The 23,676-nt window shown below is 37.7% G+C and overlaps 1 protein-coding gene across 1 annotated transcript; it reads left to right on the top strand.

Moving 5' to 3' along the window:
* The first annotated feature begins 456 nt into the window (after positions 1-456).
* Positions 457-21,896, top strand: LOC140168429 (protein SCO1 homolog, mitochondrial-like). The gene is made up of 7 exons (XM_072191821.1): positions 457-662; positions 7,569-7,721; positions 12,050-12,155; positions 15,656-15,853; positions 16,285-16,380; positions 18,244-18,359; positions 20,820-21,896. The coding sequence occupies exons 1-7, from the start codon at positions 552-554 to the stop codon at positions 20,958-20,960; spliced, it is 921 nt and encodes a 306-aa protein (XP_072047922.1). The 5' UTR covers positions 457-551; the 3' UTR covers positions 20,961-21,896.
* Positions 21,897-23,676: the final 1,780 nt, after the last annotated feature.

The following is a 23,676-nucleotide window of genomic DNA, read 5'->3' as shown; positions in this document are numbered from 1 at the left end:
ATAAAGAATAAAACATGAAAATGCATGAATTGAAATTAACCTTCATACAAGTCACAGCATGATGTGAAAAACACCATAAACTTGCATATATATGTAGGGAATAGGCCTATATAAAAAAATGAAAGTATAAAAAAACATGTATAGCCTATAGACCTATTAAATTGTGATTGAGTTCAGTCCTTACTGCACAAATGGTGTAAGTTGGAAAGGGGGGGTCAAAAAAGTTTTGTATGTCTAAAGAAGACTCAAAAAGTTTCAGGTTCTCTGGAGGGGTCAATAAAGTTTTGACTCCAAAAATTTCGAAGTGCCCAGCTCCCCCTCCCCAAGTATTTCTGAACACTCCCTAATTTTCTATTCATTTGATTTTATAACAACTACCTAATAACTAATTTAGTGGAGTGCGCCCTAAAACGAAAATTAAAGGATGACGCGCTATGTATACCAGCCATAAATCGACAGCCTGCAATCTTCAATAATTACGCAAGGTGATGTTACATGTTTGTATAGGTAAATACACTTACAGTTTCAACAAAACTCCCAAGTGCTGAACTATGTCGTTTGCAATCTTTCGTCCATTCAGTAGTGTTTTGGTGAGAAGCAGTCAACAAATTTTGCAAAGAGCAGTGACAATCAGTAATGCTGGTCAACGGCACTGTGCAGAAGTAAGTAAGCTTAAACATTTATATAATAATTATCATTGACACACATGTTGATTAAATACAGTTTACAAAACCTAGGCACAAAGCCGTAGCAACCGCTGAGGGGGTACCGGGGTAGGGGAGGTGATGCCAGGCTTTCTAATACAATGAACTTAACATTATCCTCCGCCCAACATAAGGCTGTTTCCCCGTACAGGAAATTGTTGAAGGAATATGCAGTGCAGAATTAAGATACATGCACCCATCGAATGTGTGTCATCGGCCCTCAGTGACTGTAGGAACCCATGGATTTGATCCATGTAAATTTAAGACCCGTCGTAAATAATTTAACTGACGAGAGGTCCTCGATTCCGATATTCCTCGGTTCCAAAGCCAGGCAAAATGTTTAGATTTTTCACAATGCTTTCCAAATAGCCGATGCACAGTTATTAAAGGTGAACCTCATTGAAAATAAAGTTATATATCAATGGAAAGCTTATGATGTCAGGATACTAAAAATAATTTTTTTGATGGCCAATAAAGCTGAAAAATTAAAAAAATGAATGAATTTTTGGTCTTTTTTAAGGCGCCCAAAAAGCACCCAAATCAATCGTCTATGACCTTGAGAATGCTCGTGACGTAAGCTCAGGGTTCATGAGTCACGTGATCCTACTCGGAAACATGTAAACAAGACTTGCTTCCTGTACTTCGCAAGCTGCCCGGCAAGTCTGATTTTCACAATAAAGCTTGAAATTAGAGGAATCTTCAAGTTGCTGGTTCCTTCTATATATATATTAGAAATAATAGAATTATTGTCAGCACATAAATTTTCCGTAAATGTGTTGACAAAATCAGTCATAACTCGCTGGGTATAATTGGGTAATTGAGTTTGAATTTCGCGCCGGGATCAATTCCATGCGCAAATGCTTGCTACCGCTCATGTCATGGACTGAATAAACATGATCGAAAAACAAATTACATACTTGTTTGTGACATCCCTATTCTTGATCCATTTGAAAATATCTGATATTTAAAAATATCGTCTTGCAGTAATCAAAAAATTAATTAAAAAAACCCGCCGATTTCATCAAATCCAGCCCATAAAGGTTTTCATATTTAGCGCATTGCGGTAAATACATTCTTTCCACGCAATCACGATTGAAAGAAACATACTTTTTTAAAATAAAATAACTACAATTTAGGCTTAGTAGATGGAATTCTGAAATCTGAATAAAATTAAAATATTGTCACTTGTGTCACGATTCTTTAATGGTAGTACAATCAGTGTACGGTACTGAAAAAGTGAAACATTCATGTTTTATGGATTACCGAACACGATGCGTAAATTACTGCTGAAGAAATAGCAGGCACCCGACCAAGGTGGATATGCGCAAACACAGTCGCCAAGTTCGTCCTCTGGTAGCACTTGCGGTCCGGTGTGTGTTGCAGCAGATTTGATCTCCGGGATTTGATCAAGTCTGCTTGTAGCATTTTCGCAATTAAGCTTGAAATTAGAGGAATATTGAAGTTGCAAATAATAGAATTATTGTCAACACATAAATTTTCCGTAAATTTTGGACAAAATCAGTCGAAACTGGCTGGGTATAATTGGGTTATTGAGTTCAAATTTCGCGCTGTGATCAATTCCATGCGCAAATTCTTGCTGCGACCTGTGACCTGTCATGGCATAATAATATAAACATCAAATTAAATACTTGCTTATCAAGTAACATTCCCTGTTCTTGATTCATTTTAAAATATCTGATTTCTAAAAAATATTGTCTTGCAGTAATCAAAAAAGATTTCATTATAAAATCCAGCTCATAAAAAGGTTTTCATATCTAGCGCCGTGATCATTCCCGATCGGATATCATTGCGGAAAATATTCTTTCCATGCATGAATTCACAATTGAAAGAAACAAATACTTTATAAATACAATTTAGGCTTAGTATACCGTTATTTGATGGAATTCTGAAATCTAGATTATAATATTGTCATTTCTGTCACAGTTCTTGATGATAGCACAATCGGTGTAGCCCTACTGAAAAAGAAAAACATCTATGTAATTATTGTTGTATGGATGATGGTAGTAGCGAAATACTGAAGAAACTGCGAGGCGGATATTCCCAACAGCGCTAGCGCTTCTCGTCTTCTGGGAGCAGGGAGCACTGTGTATTAGCTGATTTGATCAATCGTTCCTTGATATTTGGAACATTTACAGGAATAAATTTTGCTGACGAAGTAGCAATAAGTTGGAAATATCAGAATGTGAATATCAAATCGGTCATTTTGTCTGCAAGCAGTACAGTCGCGGATACCGAACACTCGGCGACTGAGACTCAGTCAGTCAGTGAGTTCATCCCGTATGCCCGGCCCGTATGTATCTACGAGTTCGCCTATCATACATGACCGGTTGTAAAACTAAGAAATAATTAAAAATCCTGTACATGTACCTTATTCTATTCCTTCATTTTCTCATTGTGATAAGTTCATCTCAACTTGGTGTGACGCTCTGAACTGGTAGCACTAGCAGTTATTTTTTGCGACTCTCCACTCTTCTTGCTTTACTGTAATATTCCCTATGCATATCGTGCATGGTTTTGGCCTATCCCAAATCACCCCGGCCAGCACTTTTTCCAGTTTTATCCACACCCTTTATTCAGGAACTTCATTCTTGATTTGATCATGATGTTTCCTTCATGTTATTCTTATTTTATTGAAGATATTTTTCATGTAAAGTAAGTTGACAATGACTGAATTCGTACATTGGCCCGATGCATGCCACAGTAATGCATGGACATTGTGTTTATAATCAACCCCGGAAGTAACGGTGTGTCCCCGGGATTACGTCATCAACCAAAGCGCCCAATTTGAACGTTTTCGTTTTTTAATTTGGGGGGGGGGGGTGCCAATATCAAATCTTTGCATTGAGATTGTGTCTAACCTGAGATTGTGTCTAACCTGGTACGTTTGGCAAATAAAAAATATTCTTTTCTGCTTCCTGACATCATAAGCTTTCCATTGATATATAACTTTATTTTCAATGAGGTTCACCTTTAACATGCAATGGTGAAATAAAGTGGGAGACAGAGCCGTTTGGCCCCCAGAAACTCTGCAATGGCCCCTGGTTCCATCTCTTTTGTAGTTGACCAGGGGTCACTTTTCTCACAAAACTGGCCCCCTGGATAGTGAACCAAAAAATATCAAATTCAAAGCAAGTGCTTATTTAACCCATCCATATCTTTATTTTTATTGGCCCCTTGGTAAATGGAAGTGGCCCTTGGTTTCTTCAAATCTTGGTGAACCAGGGGCCACTTTTTTTGCCGAAGTGGCCCCTGGTTCAAGCTCTCTTATTTTCACCTAAATATGTCTAATTGATGCCAGAAACCGGCTGTAAAGGAGATCAGTCATCTGGAACCATGTTTGATCACACATAGGGGGTTACTGGCTCAGAAATTATCTATCAGAAATTCCACGCTTACTTAGATACATCAGGTAAGATAAAATGAGAATATGTGAGTACCAATTTCATGCACATGATTAAATTGAAAGAAATTTGTTGAAATGTGTGTCTTTATACAATGACTAATTTACATGGGCACAAAAGACCATGTTCATGTACTGTTACTAATTAACTAGGGTTCCGATGTTCCATTGAACAGTGTGTTAAGCCTGTCCTCCAAGCAGAGAGATTGTCAAGCTGCAAGTATCTAATACATGTAGGCACCCAATACTACTGGGTCTAAATTATATAATCACAGCTCAACTTACGGTTATAAACACAAAGGTCGATGCTGGCAACAAGAAACTTATTTCTTAGAAGTGGAGTGAGATGGGGGAGGCTTATAATAACATTTATATTCATGCAAGTAGGTATCTACCAAAAAAACGTTGGCAACGTAAGGAAATCAGCAAGTTTAAAAAACCCACCTCGGCTCACTTTTTGAAACTTGGTCCCATTTGTAAAAGGTACTGATTTAAACTTTATCATATATTTATATACATCTAAAACATTTCCAGAAGTGTTATGTATCTTTAATGTGCAGATGCGATATTAATTTGTAAGCTTTCTGGAACGACCTGAAAGGTTATTATCTTGTTCTTGCATGGTAAGCCAATATCCTATTGTGTTTTGTTTTAAAATAATCATGATTAATGATTGAATTAAACGAATAACAAGTAGGCTTGTAATCTAGTTGGAAACGCTGTATTCTGTTGAAATAAAATAAAAACACTGATTTGTTGTTGGTATTCAAAATGGGACCAAGTTTCAAAAAGTGAGCGAGGTGGGTTTTTTAAACTTGCTGATTTCCTTACGTTACTTAGCGTTTTTTGGTAGATTTCTTTTCTTTTTTATGAATGAAGCCAAGCAGCTCCAAGCTTGGAAAGTCATCAGGTTACTGAAGTGCTCCATAAAAACGAATAAAACGAAAAATAGATGTTTGAAGTTGCCATTCTTCATTCATGACAATAAATAATTAAACAAAACTTTATCAGTCGTTTAAATCTTGCTCAAATCACGCAGCGTGACTGTAATGTTAAGAGGCGTACACAATGATCAATATACATTTTAATATACTTTAATTATTCAAGGCAGCGTAAATATGACAAAAGAAAATGTAAATATGAACAACACACACCCAATGTTGACAATGCCAGAGAGACACAGAGAGTAAGTCCGATTTAGGCCTACTTCAAGTCGGAACTGGTAAATGCGCATAAGCGTCTAAATGCCCGACTAGGCAAGATAATCGTGTTTTAATGTTTGTGGTTCTTTGTAGCCCTGCGGGCAATATACTTGGCTATCCAATTTCGCGGTTTTTGGTTCTTTGTAGCCCTTCGGGCAACCTAGTTAGATATTCCTATTAGCGGCTGTTGTCGGCGATCTTTCGTGGTTTGTTGTTTTCATCAAGCCTTGCCATCTATCGAGCTAATTTATAGTTTAAGCTTGTTGGGTATCCATATTTCTTGGTTTGTGGTTCTTTGTAGCCATGTGGGGAAATCTAGTTGCAGATCCAAATTTCAGCGGTTTGTGGTTTTTATAGCCCTGTGGGCAATCTAGTTGAATATCCCTATTAATCGGCGGTTATCGGCGATCTTTCGTGGTTTGTGGTTTTAATTTCCCTCATCAAGCCCTGCCCTCTATCGGGAGCTAATTTATAGTTTAAGCTTGTTGGATATCCATATTTCGTGGTTTTTGGTTCTTTCAAGCCCTGTGGGGCAATAGTTGCCTATCCAAATTTCGCGATTTGTGGTTCTTTACGCAATATAGTTGGATATTAATATTGAGCGGCAGTTGTTGGCGATCTTTCGCGGTTTGAAGTCTGAATTTGTTAGATATCCATATTTAGCGGTTTGTGGTTCTTTATAATCGATACCGGTAGGCTCTGCGGGCAATCTGGTTGGATATCCAAATTTCGCGGTTTGTGGTTCTTTGTTGCTCTGCGGGGCAATCTAGTTGGATATCCCTATTAGCGGCGGTTGTTGGCGATCTTCCGCTGTTTGTGATTATATTTACCCTTTAAGCCCTGCCCTCTATCGGGAGCTTAATTTATAGTTTAAGTTTGTTGGATATCCATATTCCGTGGTGTGTGATTCTTTGTAGCCTTACAAAGCAATCTAGTTGGATATCCAAATTTCTCGGTTTGTGGTTCTCAATATCAATATTCATATCAGCGGCAGTTGTTTGCGATCTTTCGCGGTTTGTGATTATTAGTTTGTGACAATTTATAATATTTATTCCAAATATAATTTCAGTCTGAGCTGTGAACAGAGACACTGATAAATGGGTTTTAAATGACGAAGATGTCATGATAGTCAGGCATGGTGAAAGCATCTGGATGGTGAAAGTAGGCCCTATGCCTAGGCCTAAATGTGAATAAAAAATCAAACATGTTTGTTTGATGAAAAAAAATATAATATCACAATAGCAATGGATGTTCGAAATGGTGTTATTCTTGATTTATGACAATAAATTGGTTAATAAAACATTTAAAAAAAAGTGGTGAGAAGTTTGAACTTGAGCAAAAATTCATAAATGGATTAGAAGTCCATGGCCTTAACCGCTTCGCCACAGGGACGTCCCGATATAACGAGGTGTGAAAGTGGAGTATTTATTAATATGAATGTATGCTGTGGTCCGGAAAGAATAAAAGAATTGTGAAAAACTTGATTTGTTAGCGAATGGGATCCAGAATTTGTATGTAGGGTATCCAGGAAAATGCTAGGGTATATTTGAAAGTGAATCTGAAAAAGTGGTGCGACAGTGACAGCCATGTATGGCTGTAGCAGTGACGAAAGATTGTGGATATCAGTATGATTAGCTATGATTTGCCACTAATTTTGGCTATGAAATACCGCGTGAAATAAAGCAAGAATGTTTGGTTATTATCAAACAATCGCATTGACTGTAAGTTTGGTGTAACTTTTTGAAATAATGAGTTATTAAAATATGACACTTTGGACAGTAAATAAGATTTAGCATGGTTTTAGATATATTTTGTACCCAGCGAAAAATATCATAGAACAATAGCGTTTTGTTCCGTGTAAATATAGTCTTGCGGTGCATCTGTTTATTCTTCTTTATCAGTCGTTTATTTTTAAAACTTGCTGGTCATGCTACCGCATGACTCTAATATATAATTCATATGTATAGATACTTCAATTGTAAACCCAGCAAACACAAAAATGTGTTTTGGTTTTGTAAAATTAATCACATTATGACAAAATGGTATATTTGTTGAATGTATGAGAAGTGTGTATACGTCTGTCTAATATCTATAATTATTGCTGTACTTTAATATAAACATTTGAAAAAGTAATGGTGACAAGTACATGTAGCAAATGGGAACCTGGTGGTGCTTTCTGCTTTCCATGTATAACGAGAACATAAAAGTAATTCGAGATTCAATTGTATGGTTTTATTGCAGTGTTACCTGTGCAGATATCTGTCCTGTGCTGGATCTGCCACTCATCCCTGCACACAAGCAGCTGTAGGATCACTACCTGTGTCTGCTAGCAGAACATTAGGCAAACAGAATGCTCGCTTTTATGCACAAGTTCCACATAGAAAACCTGATACGGTAGGCTAATACAGTCAAGATAACTTCCATCATGCACTTACCCAACTGATACTGGTTTAGACTTTTAAGTATTTAAAAATGCTGTATGCTGTGATGCAAATAGTCTGTCGTAGTCTGTGTCCATCACTTTCCCAACTGACCCTGGTTTAGACTTCCATCACTTTCCCAACTGACCCTGGTTCAGATGTCCATCACTTTCCCAACTGACCCTGGTTTTGACTTCCATCACTTTCCAAACTGACCCTGGTTTAGACTTCCATCACTTTCCCAACTGACCCTGGTTTAGACTTCTATCATTTTCCCAACTGACCCTGGTTTAGATGTCTACAGTCTATCACTTTTAGACTTCCATCACTTTCCCAACTGACCCTGGTTTAGACTTCCATCACTTTCCCAACTAATCCTGGTTTAGACTTCTATCACTTTCCCAACTGACCCTGGTTTAGACTTCCATCACTTTCCTAACTGACCCTGGTTTAGACTTCCATCACTTTCCCAACTGACCCTGGTTTAGACTTCTATCACTTTCCCAACTGACCCTGGTTTAGATGTCTACAGTCTATCACTTTTAGACTTCCATCACTTTCCCAACTGACCCTGGTTTAGACTTCCATCACTTTCCCAACTAATCCTGGTTTAGACTTCCATCACTTTCCCAACTAATCCTGGTTTAGACTTCCATCACTTTCCTAACTGACCCTGGTTTAGACTTCCATCACTTTCCCAACTGACCCTGGTTTAGACTTCTATCACTTTCCCAACTGACCCTGGTTTAGATGTCTACAGTCTATCACTTTTAGACTTCCATCACTTTCCATCCAAACTGACACTGGTTTAGATTTTCATCACTTTCCCAACTGACCCTGGTTTAGACTTCCATCACTTTCCCAACTAATTCTGGTTTAGACTTTTATCACTTTCCCAACTGACCCTGGTTTAGACTTCTATCACTTTCCCAACTGACCCTGGTTTAGACTTCTATCACTTTCCCAACTAATCCTGGTTTAGACTTCCATCACTTTCCCAACTGACCCTGGTTTAGACTTCTATCACTTTCCCAACTGACCCTGGTTTAGATGTCTACAGTCTATCACTTTTAGACTTCCATCACTTTCCCAACTGACCCTGGTTTAGACTTCCATCACTTTCCCAACTAATCCTGGTTTAGACTTCTATCACTTTCCCAACTAATCCTGGTTTAGACTTCCATCACTTTCCCAACTGACCCTGGTTTAGACTTCTATCACTTTCCCAACTGACCCTGGTTTAGATGTCTACAGTCTATCACTTTTAGACTTCCATCACTTTCCCAACTGACCCTGGTTTAGACTTCCATCACTTTCGCAACTAATCCTGGTTTAGACTTCTATCACTTTCCCAACTGACCCTGGTTTAGATCGACTTCCATCACTTTCCTAACTGACCCTGGTTTAGACTTCCATCACTTTCCCAACTGATCCTGGTTTAGACTTCCATCACTTTCCCAACTGACCCTGGTTTAGATGTCCATCACTTTCCCAACTAATCCTGGTTTTATAGACTTCCATCACTTTCCCAACTGACCCTGGTTTAGACTTCCATCACTTTCCAAACTGACCCTGGTTTAGACTTCCATCACTTTCCCAACTGACCCTGGTTTAGACTTCCATCAATTTCCCAACTAATCTTGGTTTAGACTTCTATCACTTTCCCAACTAACCCTGGTTTAGATGTCCATCACTTTCCCAACTGACCCTGGTTTAGATGTCCATCACTTTCCCAACTAACCCTGGGTTAGATGTCCATCACTTTCCCAACTGATCCTGGTTTAGACTTCTATCACTTTCCCAACTAACCCTGGTTTAGACTTCCATCACTTTCCCAACTGACCCTGGTTTAGATGTCCATCACTTTCCCAACTAATCCTGGTTTAGACTTCCATCACTTTCCCAACTAACCCTGGTTTAGACTTCTATCACTTTTCCCAACTGACCCTGGTTTAGACTTCCATCACTTTCCTAACTGACCCTGGTTTAGACTTCCATCACTTTCCCAACTGATCCTGGTTTAGATGTCTACAGTCTATCACTTTTAGACTTCTATCACTTTTCCCAACTGACCCTGGTTTAGACTTCCATCACTTTCCAAACTGACACTGGTTTAGATTTCCATCACTTTCCCAACTGACCCTGGTTTAGATGTCTACAGTCTATCACTTTTAGACTTCCATCACTTTCCCCAACTGACCCTGGTTTAGACTTCCAGCACTTTCCCAACTAATTCTGGTTTAGACTTCTATCACTTTCCCAACTGACCCTGGTTTAGACTTCCATCACTTTCCTAACTGACCCTGGTTTAGACTTCCATCACTTTCCCAACTGACCCTGGTTCAGATGTCCATCACTTTCCCAACTGACCCTGGTTTCGACTTCCATCACTTTCCCAACTGACCCTGGTTTAGACTTCCATCACTTTCCTAACTGACCCTGGTTTAGACTTCCATCACTTTCCCAACTGACCCTGGTTTAGACTTCTATCACTTTCCCAACTGACCCTGGTTTAGATGTCTACAGTCTATCACTTTTAGACTTCCATCACTTTCCCAACTGACCCTGGTTTAGACTTCCATCACTTTCCTAACTGACCCTGGTTTAGACTTCCATCACTTTCCCAACTGATCCTGGTTTAGACTTCCATCACTTTCCCAACTGACCCTGGTTTAGATGTCCATCACTTTCCCAACTAATCCTGGTTTTATAGACTTCCATCACTTTCCCAACTGACCCTGGTTTAGACTTCCATCACTTTCCAAACTGACCCTGGTTTAGACTTCCATCACTTTCCCAACTGACCCTGGTTTAGACTTCCATCAATTTCCCAACTAATCCTGGTTTAGACTTCTATCACTTTCCCAACTAACCCTGGTTTAGATGTCCATCACTTTCCCAACTGACCCTGGTTTAGATGTCCATCACTTTCCCAACTAACCCTGGGTTAGATGTCCATCACTTTCCCAACTGATCCTGGTTTAGACTTCTATCACTTTCCCAACTAACCCTGGTTTAGACGTCCATCACTTTCCTAACTGACCCTGGTTTAGACTTCCATCACTTTCCTAACTGACCCTGGTTTAGACTTCCATCACTTTCCCAACTGATCCTGGTTTAGACTTCCATCACTTTCCCAACTGACCCTGGTTTAGATGTCCATCACTTTCCCAACTAATCCTGGTTTAGACTTCCATCACTTTCCCAACTAACCCTGGTTTAGACTTCTATCACTTTTCCCAACTGACCCTGGTTTAGACTTCCATCACTTTCCTAACTGACCCTGGTTTAGATTTCCATCACTTTCCCAACTGACCCTGGTTTAGATGTCTACAGTCTATCGCTTTTAGACTTCCATCACTTTCCCAACTGACCCTGGTTTAGACTTCCATCACTTTCCCAACTAATTCTGGTTTAGACTTCTATCACTTTCCCAACTGACCCTGGTTTAGACTTCCATCACTTTCCTAACTGACCCTGGTTTAGACTTCCATCACTTTCCCAACTGATACTGGTTTAGACTTCTATCACTTTCCCAACTGACCCTGGTTTAGATGTCTACAGTCTATCGCTTTTAGACTTCCATCACTTTCCCAACTGACCCTGGTTTAGACTTCCATCACTTTCCCAACTAATTCTGGTTTAGACTTCTATCACTTTCCCAACTGACCCTGGTTTAGACTTCCATCACTTTCCTAACTGACCCTGGTTTAGACTTCCATCACTTTCCCAACTGATACTGGTTTAGACTTCTATCACTTTCCCAACTGACCCTGGTTTAGATGTCTACAGTCTATCACTTTTAGACTTCCATCACTTTCCCAACTGACACTGGTTTAGACTTCCATCACTTTCCCAACTGATCCTGGTTTAGATGTCTACAGTCTATCACTTTTAGACTTCCATCACTTTCCCAACTGACCCTGGTTTAGACTTCCATCACTTTCCCAACTGACCCTGGTTTAGACTTCCATCACTTTCCAAACTGACCCTGGTTTAGACTTCCATCACTTTCCAAACTGACCCTGGTTTAGACTTCCATCACTTTCCAACCTGACCCTGGTTTAGACTTTCATAATTTTCCCAATCGATCCTGGTGTAGGTTTAGACTTCCATCTCTCTTTCGTAATCAATCCTGATTTAGACTTCCATCACTTTCCTTACTAACCCTGGTTTAGATTTTCTTTTGACTTTCTCAACTGATCCTGGTTCAGATTTCAGATTGTAACACTAGAGCTCTATAAATAAAATAACTTGCATTGCTAATAATGTTATCAATCAACTTGCTTTATCCTGTGATAGGGATCCCAAGAGACATACATTACATGGAAGTCAGTGTTGGTGACAGTCATAGTGGGTGGTAGTGTGTTAGCTACATTCCAATATGTCAGGAAGAAGAAAGAGCTTGGTAAGTCATGTCACAATACAATAATCCAAGAGAGCAAATTGAGGAATTCTCTCAAAGGGTGTATGAAATCCAAATGGAGCTGCCTAATGTATTCATTCCATTTGAAATTCATACTCCCCCATGGAAGATATTTCCCAAATCTTCCACAGGCCAGGGGAGTGTGGACTTTAAATAAATTAGCGCACTGTAACCCACATAAGAATCGAGAGAATCACTTTCTGCAAAACTGATGAAATAAAAAGTCAATTTCATGCCAGTATCATATTGTATAGTGGCAAATTTTCGCTGGGGTTTAATTTTGGCGATCAAACAGGCAGCCGCAATTTTTTAACCCATGATTTAAAACCCAAATTAAACACCCACTAAGCAGGGTTAGCATTAAGGCCCGAAAGTCGGTGGTTGTTTTTCACGTGTTTTTCACTCCCGAGCTTGGAGAAAATCCAAATACATGGAGTGAAAATTAAATCTCGGGGGTGAAAAATATTTTGCAGTGTAGTCAGGGGTAGGAGTAAGGTCCAAAAGTAGAGGATCAGAGTTCACCCCTGAGCTTGCACATATTCCCAATATAGAGGGTGAAAAATTAAAAAAATTTAAATTTAGGGGTCATTCACCCCCAATCAGGGGTTAATGCTACCCCTGCCACTAAGTTGACCAGAATTGATAAAATAACAAAAAGAATTAACCCAGTGAAAATATGCCACTATACAGTATGCAAATATTAACTGTCTATGAGTGTAATGGTCGAAATATAATCACTCGGTGAAAGATGGATTGTTCCATTCCACGAGCTGGGCAGCGAGTGGAATGGAACAATACATCTTTCACCAGTGATTATATTTCTAACCATTACACAAATTAAGACAGTTAATATTTGTTTTATATCACTCGTACATAAATTCTATTACTCAAAAATACTATTTAAGATAGGGAATACATTTTTTCATCAACATAACAGTTGATAACACTATGTTTTGCCGTGACATAATTCACAATTTGCTGTCCACCCCATAACTAAATTGGCGAGTCTGAGAGGCAGCGTACGGCCTGGCGCAGGCGCACTACGGCGCAGCACTATATATGATGGTCAAAACTATCACACGGAGAGGGTGATGGTAAAAATGATAAATGGTAATCAACCAATGAACTGTCTAGAATTTATGAGTGATATAATAAGTATTAGCATTGTCAGGTGTCAGCAATCAAGAGATACATCATTGGCCCATGCAGGGGTGCTTTCAATTTGGCTGCTTGTTAATTCATGTACTCAATCAGTGTAGACACATGTGACCTACTACCAAAATAACCCCTAAACAGAGTCTTATACTATGATCAGCTCTTAATAGGCGGGAATTATTCGGTTTTTGTTACTGCGCGAGTCAATAAAGTTCCAACTTACGAAATTAAAAGAATAACGGGCCCTTGGTCAGAACCTGAATCCAGTCCAAAATCAAAACCATAAAGGGGTAAAAATATCAAAGAAAATATCCGAAATATGTCTCACCTTGTGAAACTTATAAAAACGAAACATTTTTATGATACATATATTATATATATCAAAACACTTTCTTCAACGTGTCTATGGAAACTATACGTGTTTCCCAAAATATACTACTTTTATCTTCTGAATTAGAATAGTAGTATAGCTTTATATGGTCATGTTGAAGAGATCTAATACTACTCATATCTCTCGAAACTTAGTAGTATTACTTCAGACATGCATATAAAATTGTCTTTATTTAAATAAACCATCTAAATAATTCAGGCTTTAAAGCCTATTTTGTTTCGAAATCTTTCAAAACATTCAAATTCTTTCCAAATTTCCAAAACAATCTTCTACTCAACCAATTGAACACTTCATCACTGTCTTTTTAGTAAAAATGTCTGCGTCAGCGAACTAAAAATTGTAAATTAACACTAAAAACAGCAAGGTCAAGAGGGCCGGCAGGTCTGAGGCCGGTGACTCCATACAAGCGACTAAACACTCCAAGTGAGTTTATTTTATATAGGCCCATGAGGGCTAGAAAGATCGGTAAACCGCTAAAGCCCTAATGCAATCTCTCGCCTCTAGAGCTATTACAAAATTCCCACTCATAACGGTAATCAACTTGATTTTATCCAATTTAGGACATTTTGAAAACCGTTGCTAGAAAGCATACAGCTAGCAAGACGTGTTTTGCCAGCTGTATGCAGGCTGTTAAGCAATGAACACGTTTCTGGAATCTTTTCCTTCGTCAGTTGCACTGTATATGTAGGTCTAGATTTTTCTTATGACCCATGCTTAGAATTCAACATAAATAAATTCGACATGTCGAGTACCTTTTCTGTACATTAATAAAAGACCAAGTATAACAGTACAAATATCCATCTCGGATCTCTTGTACGTGCGAAAGCTATTGTAAGCTCATAATATTTATATACGACTACCATCTCTGGTCTTTCGTACCATATTAATAAAAAGCCTACACGCATAAAACTTGGCCTATAAACACTTAAGTTTGAATCCGTGAAATCAAACCGCACGAATATCCTCTCGGATCTCTCATGCAAGTGTACATACATTAATATACAACATAGAATCCGAACTTGGATCCATGTCTCGGTTATCTAAATTAAGATAACCGGAGGGCTCTTATTGCGCATAAAAACCATTTCTGGACTTTTATACGATTTTGTGGATAACAACATCCAATCTTGTTGAATTCATTTTAACTGAAGCTCAATTAAAGCTTTCTTTATATTTCAAAAAATCACATTCCAACTGAAACTAAAATCAAGCCCATGTTACTTCCATGAAGTCAGAATGTGATGTCTACGCACACGTAAATTCACAAAAGCACGCGTTTTCACGCCAAACGCAAAGCGCAGTTCATGTAACTGCTGCGCCCAGCTGTGTGTACGCCGTTCTATATCAATCCATGATGTCATGAGTCCCCGCCTATTAAGAGCTGATCAGAGTATAGCTAGAAAATGAGGTTTGCCCATCATTTGAATAGAAATGCCTGTCCTATTATGACCTTTAAAACATTTACCAGACCTCTACAGCCCATTGAGGAGGGTTCAAAAGTTCAAATATGTCTTGCGATGGCCTTGTTTTGCAAAGCTTGTCTACTAAAAAGGTCAGCCTTTGTCTTTACATACAATTATAATGCATCTGTCAAAGGCATTAATTTTGCCCGTCTCAGGAGCAAACTCCCCGTCTAAAATGACAGCCAGACAGGTGACTAGCTAAGACATTGCCCCTAAATAACCTTTGGTCTTTTTGCCCAAAATGATTCCTAAACGAGCATGTAGAGTGCAATTTTGCACCAAACGTGCCCCCTTACAAATTTGAACCAAAACACATGTATGATCCCTGAAACAGGTTTACACATTTAACTAGCTTGAAAAATTACACCTTTTTCTTGAAAATCGATGTTTGAAGATCCCTGAACAGTAAATGAGGATATCAGTACATGTAACTTGCTTGCACTAACAATATCATTTTATTTTGCATTATTCAGAGATGGAGAAAGAGAGGAACCGCCTTGTAGGCAAGGCTGCAATTGGCGGGCCATTCTCCTTGATAGACCATACAGGCAAACCTAAGTCAAACACAGACTATCTTGGCAAATGGGTGCTATTATATTTTGGGTTCACACACTGCCCTGATATATGCCCAGATGAAATGGAGAAAATGGTGGCAGCTGTAGATGAAGTCAGTGAGTATAACCACAAAGTCAAATCCTAAATACCATATTTGATCTAATTAGCACCCGAGTAATTAAGGCAGTCACTTTTTGGGGGCACTAAAACAATGAAATGAAAATATGATTTGAATTTCTTAGGTCCACAGCTAATAATTTGGCTCAATTTTGGTTCACTAGACCTATAAACAATATGTTAAAATTACAATTCAGAAGCTCCTATTTTGACCGAAAATAAGTTCTCTGTTACCAAGCACTCCATAGGGTTAGCACTATGTGCTGCACACCCCTACCAAAATTGAAGTTAAGTAACCTCCCACAGGCCAAGTCTTATACCTTTGTGATAATGTTCAAAAGCTGTTATTTTGTGGGTTTTGCGTAGTGAAATACAAATATACACCTGTTTATTTATTTGCTTGTTTTATTTGATTATGTTTTTTAATTAGACAAAAGAGTGAAAGAGAAGGACCGTGTGATACCAATCTTTATTACTATCGATCCAGAAAGAGACACAGTGGAAGCTGTAGCAGCGTATGTCAAAGGTCAGTTGTTAGGTCAACACTGAGGTTGCCAAGCAAATTAGGTCCCATACCTTAAGGGCTGGGGTATGAACGTTTGGACAGTATTTATTTTGGGACATCAGAGCACATCAGACATATCGAATTGCATTCTGAATCTGAAGAATGTCATTCTGATATCAAATAATTTTGATTTTTGAAATTAGCAATTTAATACACATTTTATGGCAAATCATTAAAATTGATATTTTGATATTTAACAGTACTTGAAGTAAACTTTATAAATCTGATGATTTATACTTAAAGTGTATGTAGGTGGGATGAAAAGCCGACGATCAATTGAAAATTTTGACCTTTCAGTATTGAAGATATGGATTTTTTTCCCAAAACACCAAAAAAAATTAGGTCTTTTTGGGAAAAAATCCATATCTTCAATATGAAAGGTCAAAATTTCAATTGACCGTCGGCTTTTCCTCCCTGCTACATACACTTTAAGAATATATCATTAGATTGATATAAATTAATTAAAGGACGTTACCGTATATATCAAAAATTTGAAAAATATCAAATTTTTATAATTTGTCATAAAATTTGTATTATATAATATTGTGATTTTCAAAAATGAAAATTATTTGATATCAGAAAGACATGCTTCAGTATTCAGAATGCAATTCGACAGGTCCGAGGTGCTCTCATGTCCCACAAAAAAACTGTCGAAGCATAAAAACGCCATTTTGATCCCTTAATACCAGTGCACAGCTTTCCCCAGCTTGGCTGTGGAATCCCTCATTTAATGGGAGCGTAAGTATTGTGGCTGCAGTAAGCTGCAGCTTGGCTGGGGAAGATTATGCAGTGGTAAATAAATAGAGCTCATAAGAAAAAAAGAAGCTATAACCAATTATTATACAGAGTGTCCCAAAAGTCCCTGTACCATTTTGAACCATCATATCTTTCACAAGGATTGGCCAAGGGGAAATCAAAATACATGTATATATTTGGAAAGATGGGGAGAGTAAATGCATACCTTTATTTGAACACCAAACATACAAGACCAATAAATGTGCACCTCAATTGTAACATATCAATACTGGTGAGAAAAATGTGTTTCTCATAGAGAATTGTGATCATGAAATTGAATTTTAAACTTTGTTCTTCATCTTCTGACTATACTTTGATCAGCTCGTAATAGTCGAGAATTATTTGGTTTTTGTTACTGTGCGAGTCCAAACTTACGCTCATGTATATTCACAAAAGTGTGCATCATTCAGGCAGGACGCAAAGGGCAGTTCACATAGGTGCTCTGCCCAGCTCAGGGCCTCAGATTCGATGAGAATCACTGAATCGATTCTCGTATTGATTCTCATAACATTTGTTGCGAGAATCAATTTCTTTCATTGAATCATGCAGTAAGTGAAGCGACTCAGATGGTTTTTGATTCCTGCAAACTGGCACTAAATCTAGGCCCTGCAGCTGTGTGTACATCATTCTATATCAATCTTCGATGTTATGACAAAAAAGATCTTCTTTGGTTGATGATAGATAGATTGAAATAATTTCTTCATATAATTTAGCAATGGATATACCATACTGACTCAAGTATAGTCTCGCCCTTTTTTGGGTGAAAATTGCCAAAATTGGAGGTGGGGCTATTCTCATTTTTTTCCCTTTGTCAATGTTGAAGCTGGAGTATCATTTTGCTCAACTAGACTTGCTGTAACCAACAGTGATTTAGGATAAATAGTGCCATCTATAGTTTGCATTTAGTTAATAATGAAGCCAATTCTATATGCATCAAACAACCGTGACTTGCTGTAACTTGCTGATTCATAGTGAGGAGGGGGATTGAGTTCTCTAGTTTTCTTTAAATCTATATCTATTTAATTTCAGAGTTTAGTCCCAACATGGTTGGATTGACAGGGAGTAAAGAACAAGTAGGGAAGGCAGCTAAAGGATTCCGTGTTTACCACAGTGAAGGACCTAAGGATGATGACAATGATTATATTGTAAGTTCTGTGATCCGTTACAGAAATATTTAAGAAATAAAGGGTAATGCATTATCCTTTACACGCAAATAATGTGTCCGAGGCAGTAAAAACATAAATAATGGGCGAGGCGCAGCCAACCCCATTATTTAAAAGATTTTACTGCCGTTTAAACGTTTATTTCTAGTGCGATTTAAAGAGAAAATATCACTTTTTTTTTTTTGCGTAGCCAAAGCGTAAGTGATAGCGAGTATTGCAGAACGCGTAACCAAGCGTAGTGCTTTGCGTAGAATGCGTAATGACGCTAATATACTGCATCGTGCTTTGCTGTGTGCTGTGATGCGAGAAGAACAGAAAGTTTGTTACCCTGGCCACTTTATTGCTAATTAATGGTCTTTCATGTGATACGTTTCAACAAATCACAGTGTGCGATTTTGAATAATGGGTCGTGGGGGTAACAGAATTGGTGATAAAGCCTTCATGGCAGCTGCTCCATGCATTTGAAACTCTGCCCATTCACATCCACCAAAGCCCTTCCATCTATGGTCATGTCACCTGTTTATGTTTGATTTGTAGCTTAACAGTGCATGCATTTTTTACCATGTGTAATGTAAGTTGTAATTTAAGATGTAGCTTTTAAATTTGTACAGCACCTGAACTCTCTGATGAGGTGCTTCATAAATGCTGTCTAATAATAATAATAATAATCACAATAATTATAATGTGGTTCATACTGCACAACGCTCCATATTGGAACCAAGTGTGTAAGAATTGGTGTGCGCATGAGATGATTTAGTCTTGTTTGAGGTGTTCCAACAAAGCTGCTTTAAAGTTGGTAGCATCTTGGACTTAACTTGAAGATTATTCCGGTCTAATATCGTTTTTGGGGAAAAGGAATATCTGTAGCAGTCTTTGTTGCAAGTTATTATTTTGTAGGAATTGGGATGATTGTGATGTGATTGATAAGGCTTTGGCTATAGCATGTTTTCGACCAGCAGTGCCAGGAAGCCCTGTCTTGCATTGTCTGCATTGTATGTGGTGGCCTGATAGAGTACTGTAAAAACTTGATATAGTTAGCATATATGCACTTACTATTGAGTGCTTTTGAAAATATGAAATTGTACCAAAGTTTGGCGCTTTACCAACTGAGCTAATGGGGATAAGACACGCATTCATATGTTTCCTTAATTTGTTCGTATATAATTATGTGTATCGATGCATTGCTCAAAACCCTTTACACTTTTGTGGATGGGGCACTTCATGTTTGCATGTTTTAAAAGCGCTCGATATAGTAAGCACATATACTAACTATCGAGTTTTTATAGTATATAGTTTTGTGTCATGTTTGAAAATGAAATGAAATTTGCTAGAATTTAACAAGTGGCTGTCATTTTCATCAATACTGTGTGTCCAAAATTTGATGCTGAAAGCCTACACCAGACATCTACCCCTGCCTTCTGGCGTTTCAGTCAATTCAATTAGCTGATCAAATAGCTAATGCTATAGCCTTCATTTATTGTTTTGAGTTCACAAAACTTATTCTAGCATTATTTTTTGGCAACCACACATATGTGGGGCTTATGTTGTCAGCTCCCACAAAAAATGCTGTGCAAATGTTAATATCCAATTCCTTAAGGGAAGGGGTATGAACGTTTGGACAGTATTTATTGTGGGACATTAGAGCACATCAGACATATCGAATTGCATTCTGAATACAAAGAATGGCCTGATGATATCAAATAATTTTGATTTTTTGAAATTCGCAATGTAATACACATTTTATGGCAAATCATTCAAAATTGATATTTTTGATATTTAACAGTACTAAAAGTAAACTTTATAAATCTGATGATTTCTACCTAAAAGTGTATGTAGGTGGGATGAAAAGCCGACGATCAATTGAAAATTTTGACCTTTCAGTATTGAAGATATGGAATTTGGTCACCAAAACACAAAAAAATTAGGTCTTTTGGGGAAAAATCCATATCTTCAATATGAAAGGTCAAAATTTTCAATTGATCATCGGCTTTTCCTCCCAGCTACATACACTTTAAGACTATATCATTAAATTTATAAAATTTATTTCGAGGACTGTTATATCTCCCAAATGTGAAAAATATCAAATTTTAATAATTTGTCATAAAATTTGTATTATATCGTGAATTTCATAAAATGAAAATTATTTGATATCAGAAAGACATTCTTCGTATTCAGAATGCAATTCGATAGGTCTGATGTGCTCTTATGTCCAACAAAAAATGCTGTCGAAACACTCAAAATGCTCATTCCAGTTCCCTTAAAGCAATAAAATCCCAGTTATGCAAGATTTTATGATAAAGGGGAATATTTTGCCTTAAATCTACTATCTGGTGCTTGTCAGTATATGTATGTGGTCTGTTCACATTTCATTCGTAACAGATGAAGTTTGGTTTAGAACTTGTTCACACAAATTTATTTTTCCTCATTTTTTTTTTCTTTTAGGTTGATCACACAATCATCATGTATCTGCTTGGCCCTGATGGAAATTTTGTCAACTATTATGGGCAAAATACAACAGATGAGCAGATAGCACTCAGCATAACATCACATATCAAGAAATATAATAGACTACAAAAAATGTGAAAGGTTCAGCCCACACTGAATTTGTCAACTTATTTGATCAAAATGCTATAAACACTTGGTTTCAGAGAAGAACGGCAGTCCCTTGCTCAGATTGACGTGAGCGCCCTGTTAACGAGTGACATAAGCGCAGCTTTGTGTTCCCTTCAAGTACGCTGACCAATCAGCCAATCAGATTATTGGTCTGTTGTTATGATTGTCAGACGATTGAATCAGCCAATCAGAAGCCTACTTCCGCTCTCAAAATGTAGGCCATTCTTTTCTGCCACAAACTGTAAGCAAGTCATAACAAAGTATAATGAAACCCAACAAGAAATATAATGGACTCCAAAATATTTACAATGCTGCTGATGCTGGAATCTGCTGATTTTAGAAATTACTGTGGTGAAAGTACAATCAATTTAAAATATTAGCAAGTAGTACAGAGTGATATATAGGTATTCCCAAATGATTAGCCCCACTTGGTGCTAGGAACATGAAACTAAAGCTGAATTTATACTCGATCGCTTTTGCAGAAAAGCGATTTTCACGCATGCTCAATGTTTACTTACATTTCCAGAGCGTCAAGTCGATCAATCAATTCAAATAGCTGAGGCAAAAACGATGTCGCTTTTGCAAGTTGAAGAAATCTCAACTTCCCTGCGATATCGCTCGACACGTGAATGCGTCAACCAATCATATACAACCATCTGGATCTATTATTTTGCTAATTAATTTACCTTTCTTGATTATTAATTTTTGGTGATGAATTAATTCAAAGTAATAATTATTGACAGCAACTGATGTTTTAAAAATGTATTTTGTGCCATTTGGAATATTTTAATTGCCGTCTGTAATCGCTATCGCTGTGATAAGTATAAATGCAAAAGCGACAAGCGATGCATCGCAAAACTCGGCGATTGCCCATCGGTTTTCAAAAGCGTTTAATCGTAATCGCCCGGACATGAGGACAATTGCAACTGATGTCACCAGTTAGCTATTTGTTTTCATAAACACAACACAAGAAATAAGTCCCCCTGTCAACATTTCATCATAACGTTGTAAGGTTTTGTTTTGTACCAATAAAACTAACTTTGAAATACTTATATGACTATTTACTAAGTGTTGTGTGAAAATGAAAGATGTCCATGACTTCAGGGCTGAATTATAACAGTTGTTCCTAGTGTAACGGGCACCAGAATGGTTGGTCTTAATAATGAGGTTAGGGTTTGAAATGTTAGGACTTAAGGTAATATCATTATTTACCATGTTTATTATTTTGTTTATTTTTATTGTGTCATTCTTAATTAATGTAGGTTTTTGGTTTTATATCAAATTATATTTCTATCTGTTGTGTAAATAATCAATCATGATAATCATCAAGTTAAGTTATTTTCCATCGTAATCATCATTGTCTTTTAAATCATTTTAATAGATCATGGTTTATCTTTCATTTGAAAAGGTCATTTACCTCATTGATGTAGGCATCCTTTGATTCTCAAGTTTATGATTACTTCAAATGTTTATGTCTTCATTGTTTATTGTCTTCCATTCATAGAAGTTTTAAGAGCACTTTAGCAATTGATTCCTTTTATATGAGTGTGTATTGTTATCCTAAAAACTTAAGTGTGGTGTAAATTATTGCCACTTATCTTTTGGCTTGAGATGGTAGGTGACATGCTTATGAATTATTCATGAGAAAGTTTTATCTCTTAAACGTATTGTGTATTGTTAAGATTAGTCAATGCTTAGTTAAGGTTATTATTAAGACTGTGGTAGAGATGGTACTTAAGCTGGTTTCCATATGAACTTGTTTCTTAGATCATTTTACTTCACTTCCATCCTAGCCTGCAACTGATCAACATCAAATCTTCCATCTTAGCTTCCAACTGGTCAACATCAACTCAATCGTCATCATATTCATTAAATATATTTATATTGCATCCATCTTCATTGTTTCTCTGAATCATCAGATATTATTATATTAAAGCCGGAGCATAACATCGTATATATCTTCAAGTTTCCATCCTGTGTATATTATTTATTGTGTCTCGGGACATTTTCCCTTCCCGTTACATTGGCGTCTTCAACGTGGGCCTGAGCAGTTAAGCTTGGCGATAACTATCTTCAACAAATTGGATCAGGGCACCCACGACCCTTGGACTGCATCATCATGATAACTGATATTATCTCGCGGCTTGAAGCCTTGGAAACAGAAGTGAATCATCTTCGTCATCTCCATCACCTTAGACAGCGTTCATCTCCATCATATCTTGCTCATCAGATATCAGGACACGTAAAGTGGTTCAACATGAAGAATGGATATGGCTTCATCACCCGCGATGACACCAGAGAAGATGTGTTTGTGCATTGGCGAGGTATCACCATGAACAACCCTGCAAAAGTCCAATCAAGTGTAGGCGACGGTGAGGCGGTTGTTTTCGACGTTGTGCTCATTCCTGGAAGAACTCCTGAAGCCATTCACGTCACCGGCCCTGGAGGTATATGCGTTCGTGGTAGTAGCTACGCCATGGACAGACCAGATAATGTACAACATCAACCTGCATGTTTGACTTCTTATACGCAGACGGATCATGAGAGCCATTGTAGTGACAACTCTCCTCTGGATATATTGGACAGTGAAACTGACTCTGAACCTGATCATGTTGACACTGATGATGATATGTTTGAGTATAACTCGGACGACTTTCCGTGTGATACTAGTGATGTTATGTCTGAA

The sequence above is a fragment of the Amphiura filiformis genome, chromosome 13 (genome assembly GCF_039555335.1).
Source record: "Amphiura filiformis chromosome 13, Afil_fr2py, whole genome shotgun sequence".
In the NCBI taxonomy this organism is placed as follows: domain Eukaryota; kingdom Metazoa; phylum Echinodermata; class Ophiuroidea; order Amphilepidida; family Amphiuridae; genus Amphiura; species Amphiura filiformis.
This window is presented reverse-complemented; position numbering and strand designations above follow the sequence as displayed.

Coding starts and splice junctions, on each gene's coding strand:
- LOC140168429 (XM_072191821.1), top strand. CDS start 552: ATGTCGTTTGCAATCTTTCGTCCATTCAGTAGTGTTTTGGTGAGAAGC. Junction 7,722..12,049: donor CACATAGAAAACCTGATACG/GTAGGCTAATAC, acceptor ATCCTGTGATAG/GGATCCCAAGAGACATACAT. Junction 18,360..20,819: donor ATGATGACAATGATTATATT/GTAAGTTCTGTG, acceptor TTTTTCTTTTAG/GTTGATCACACAATCATCAT.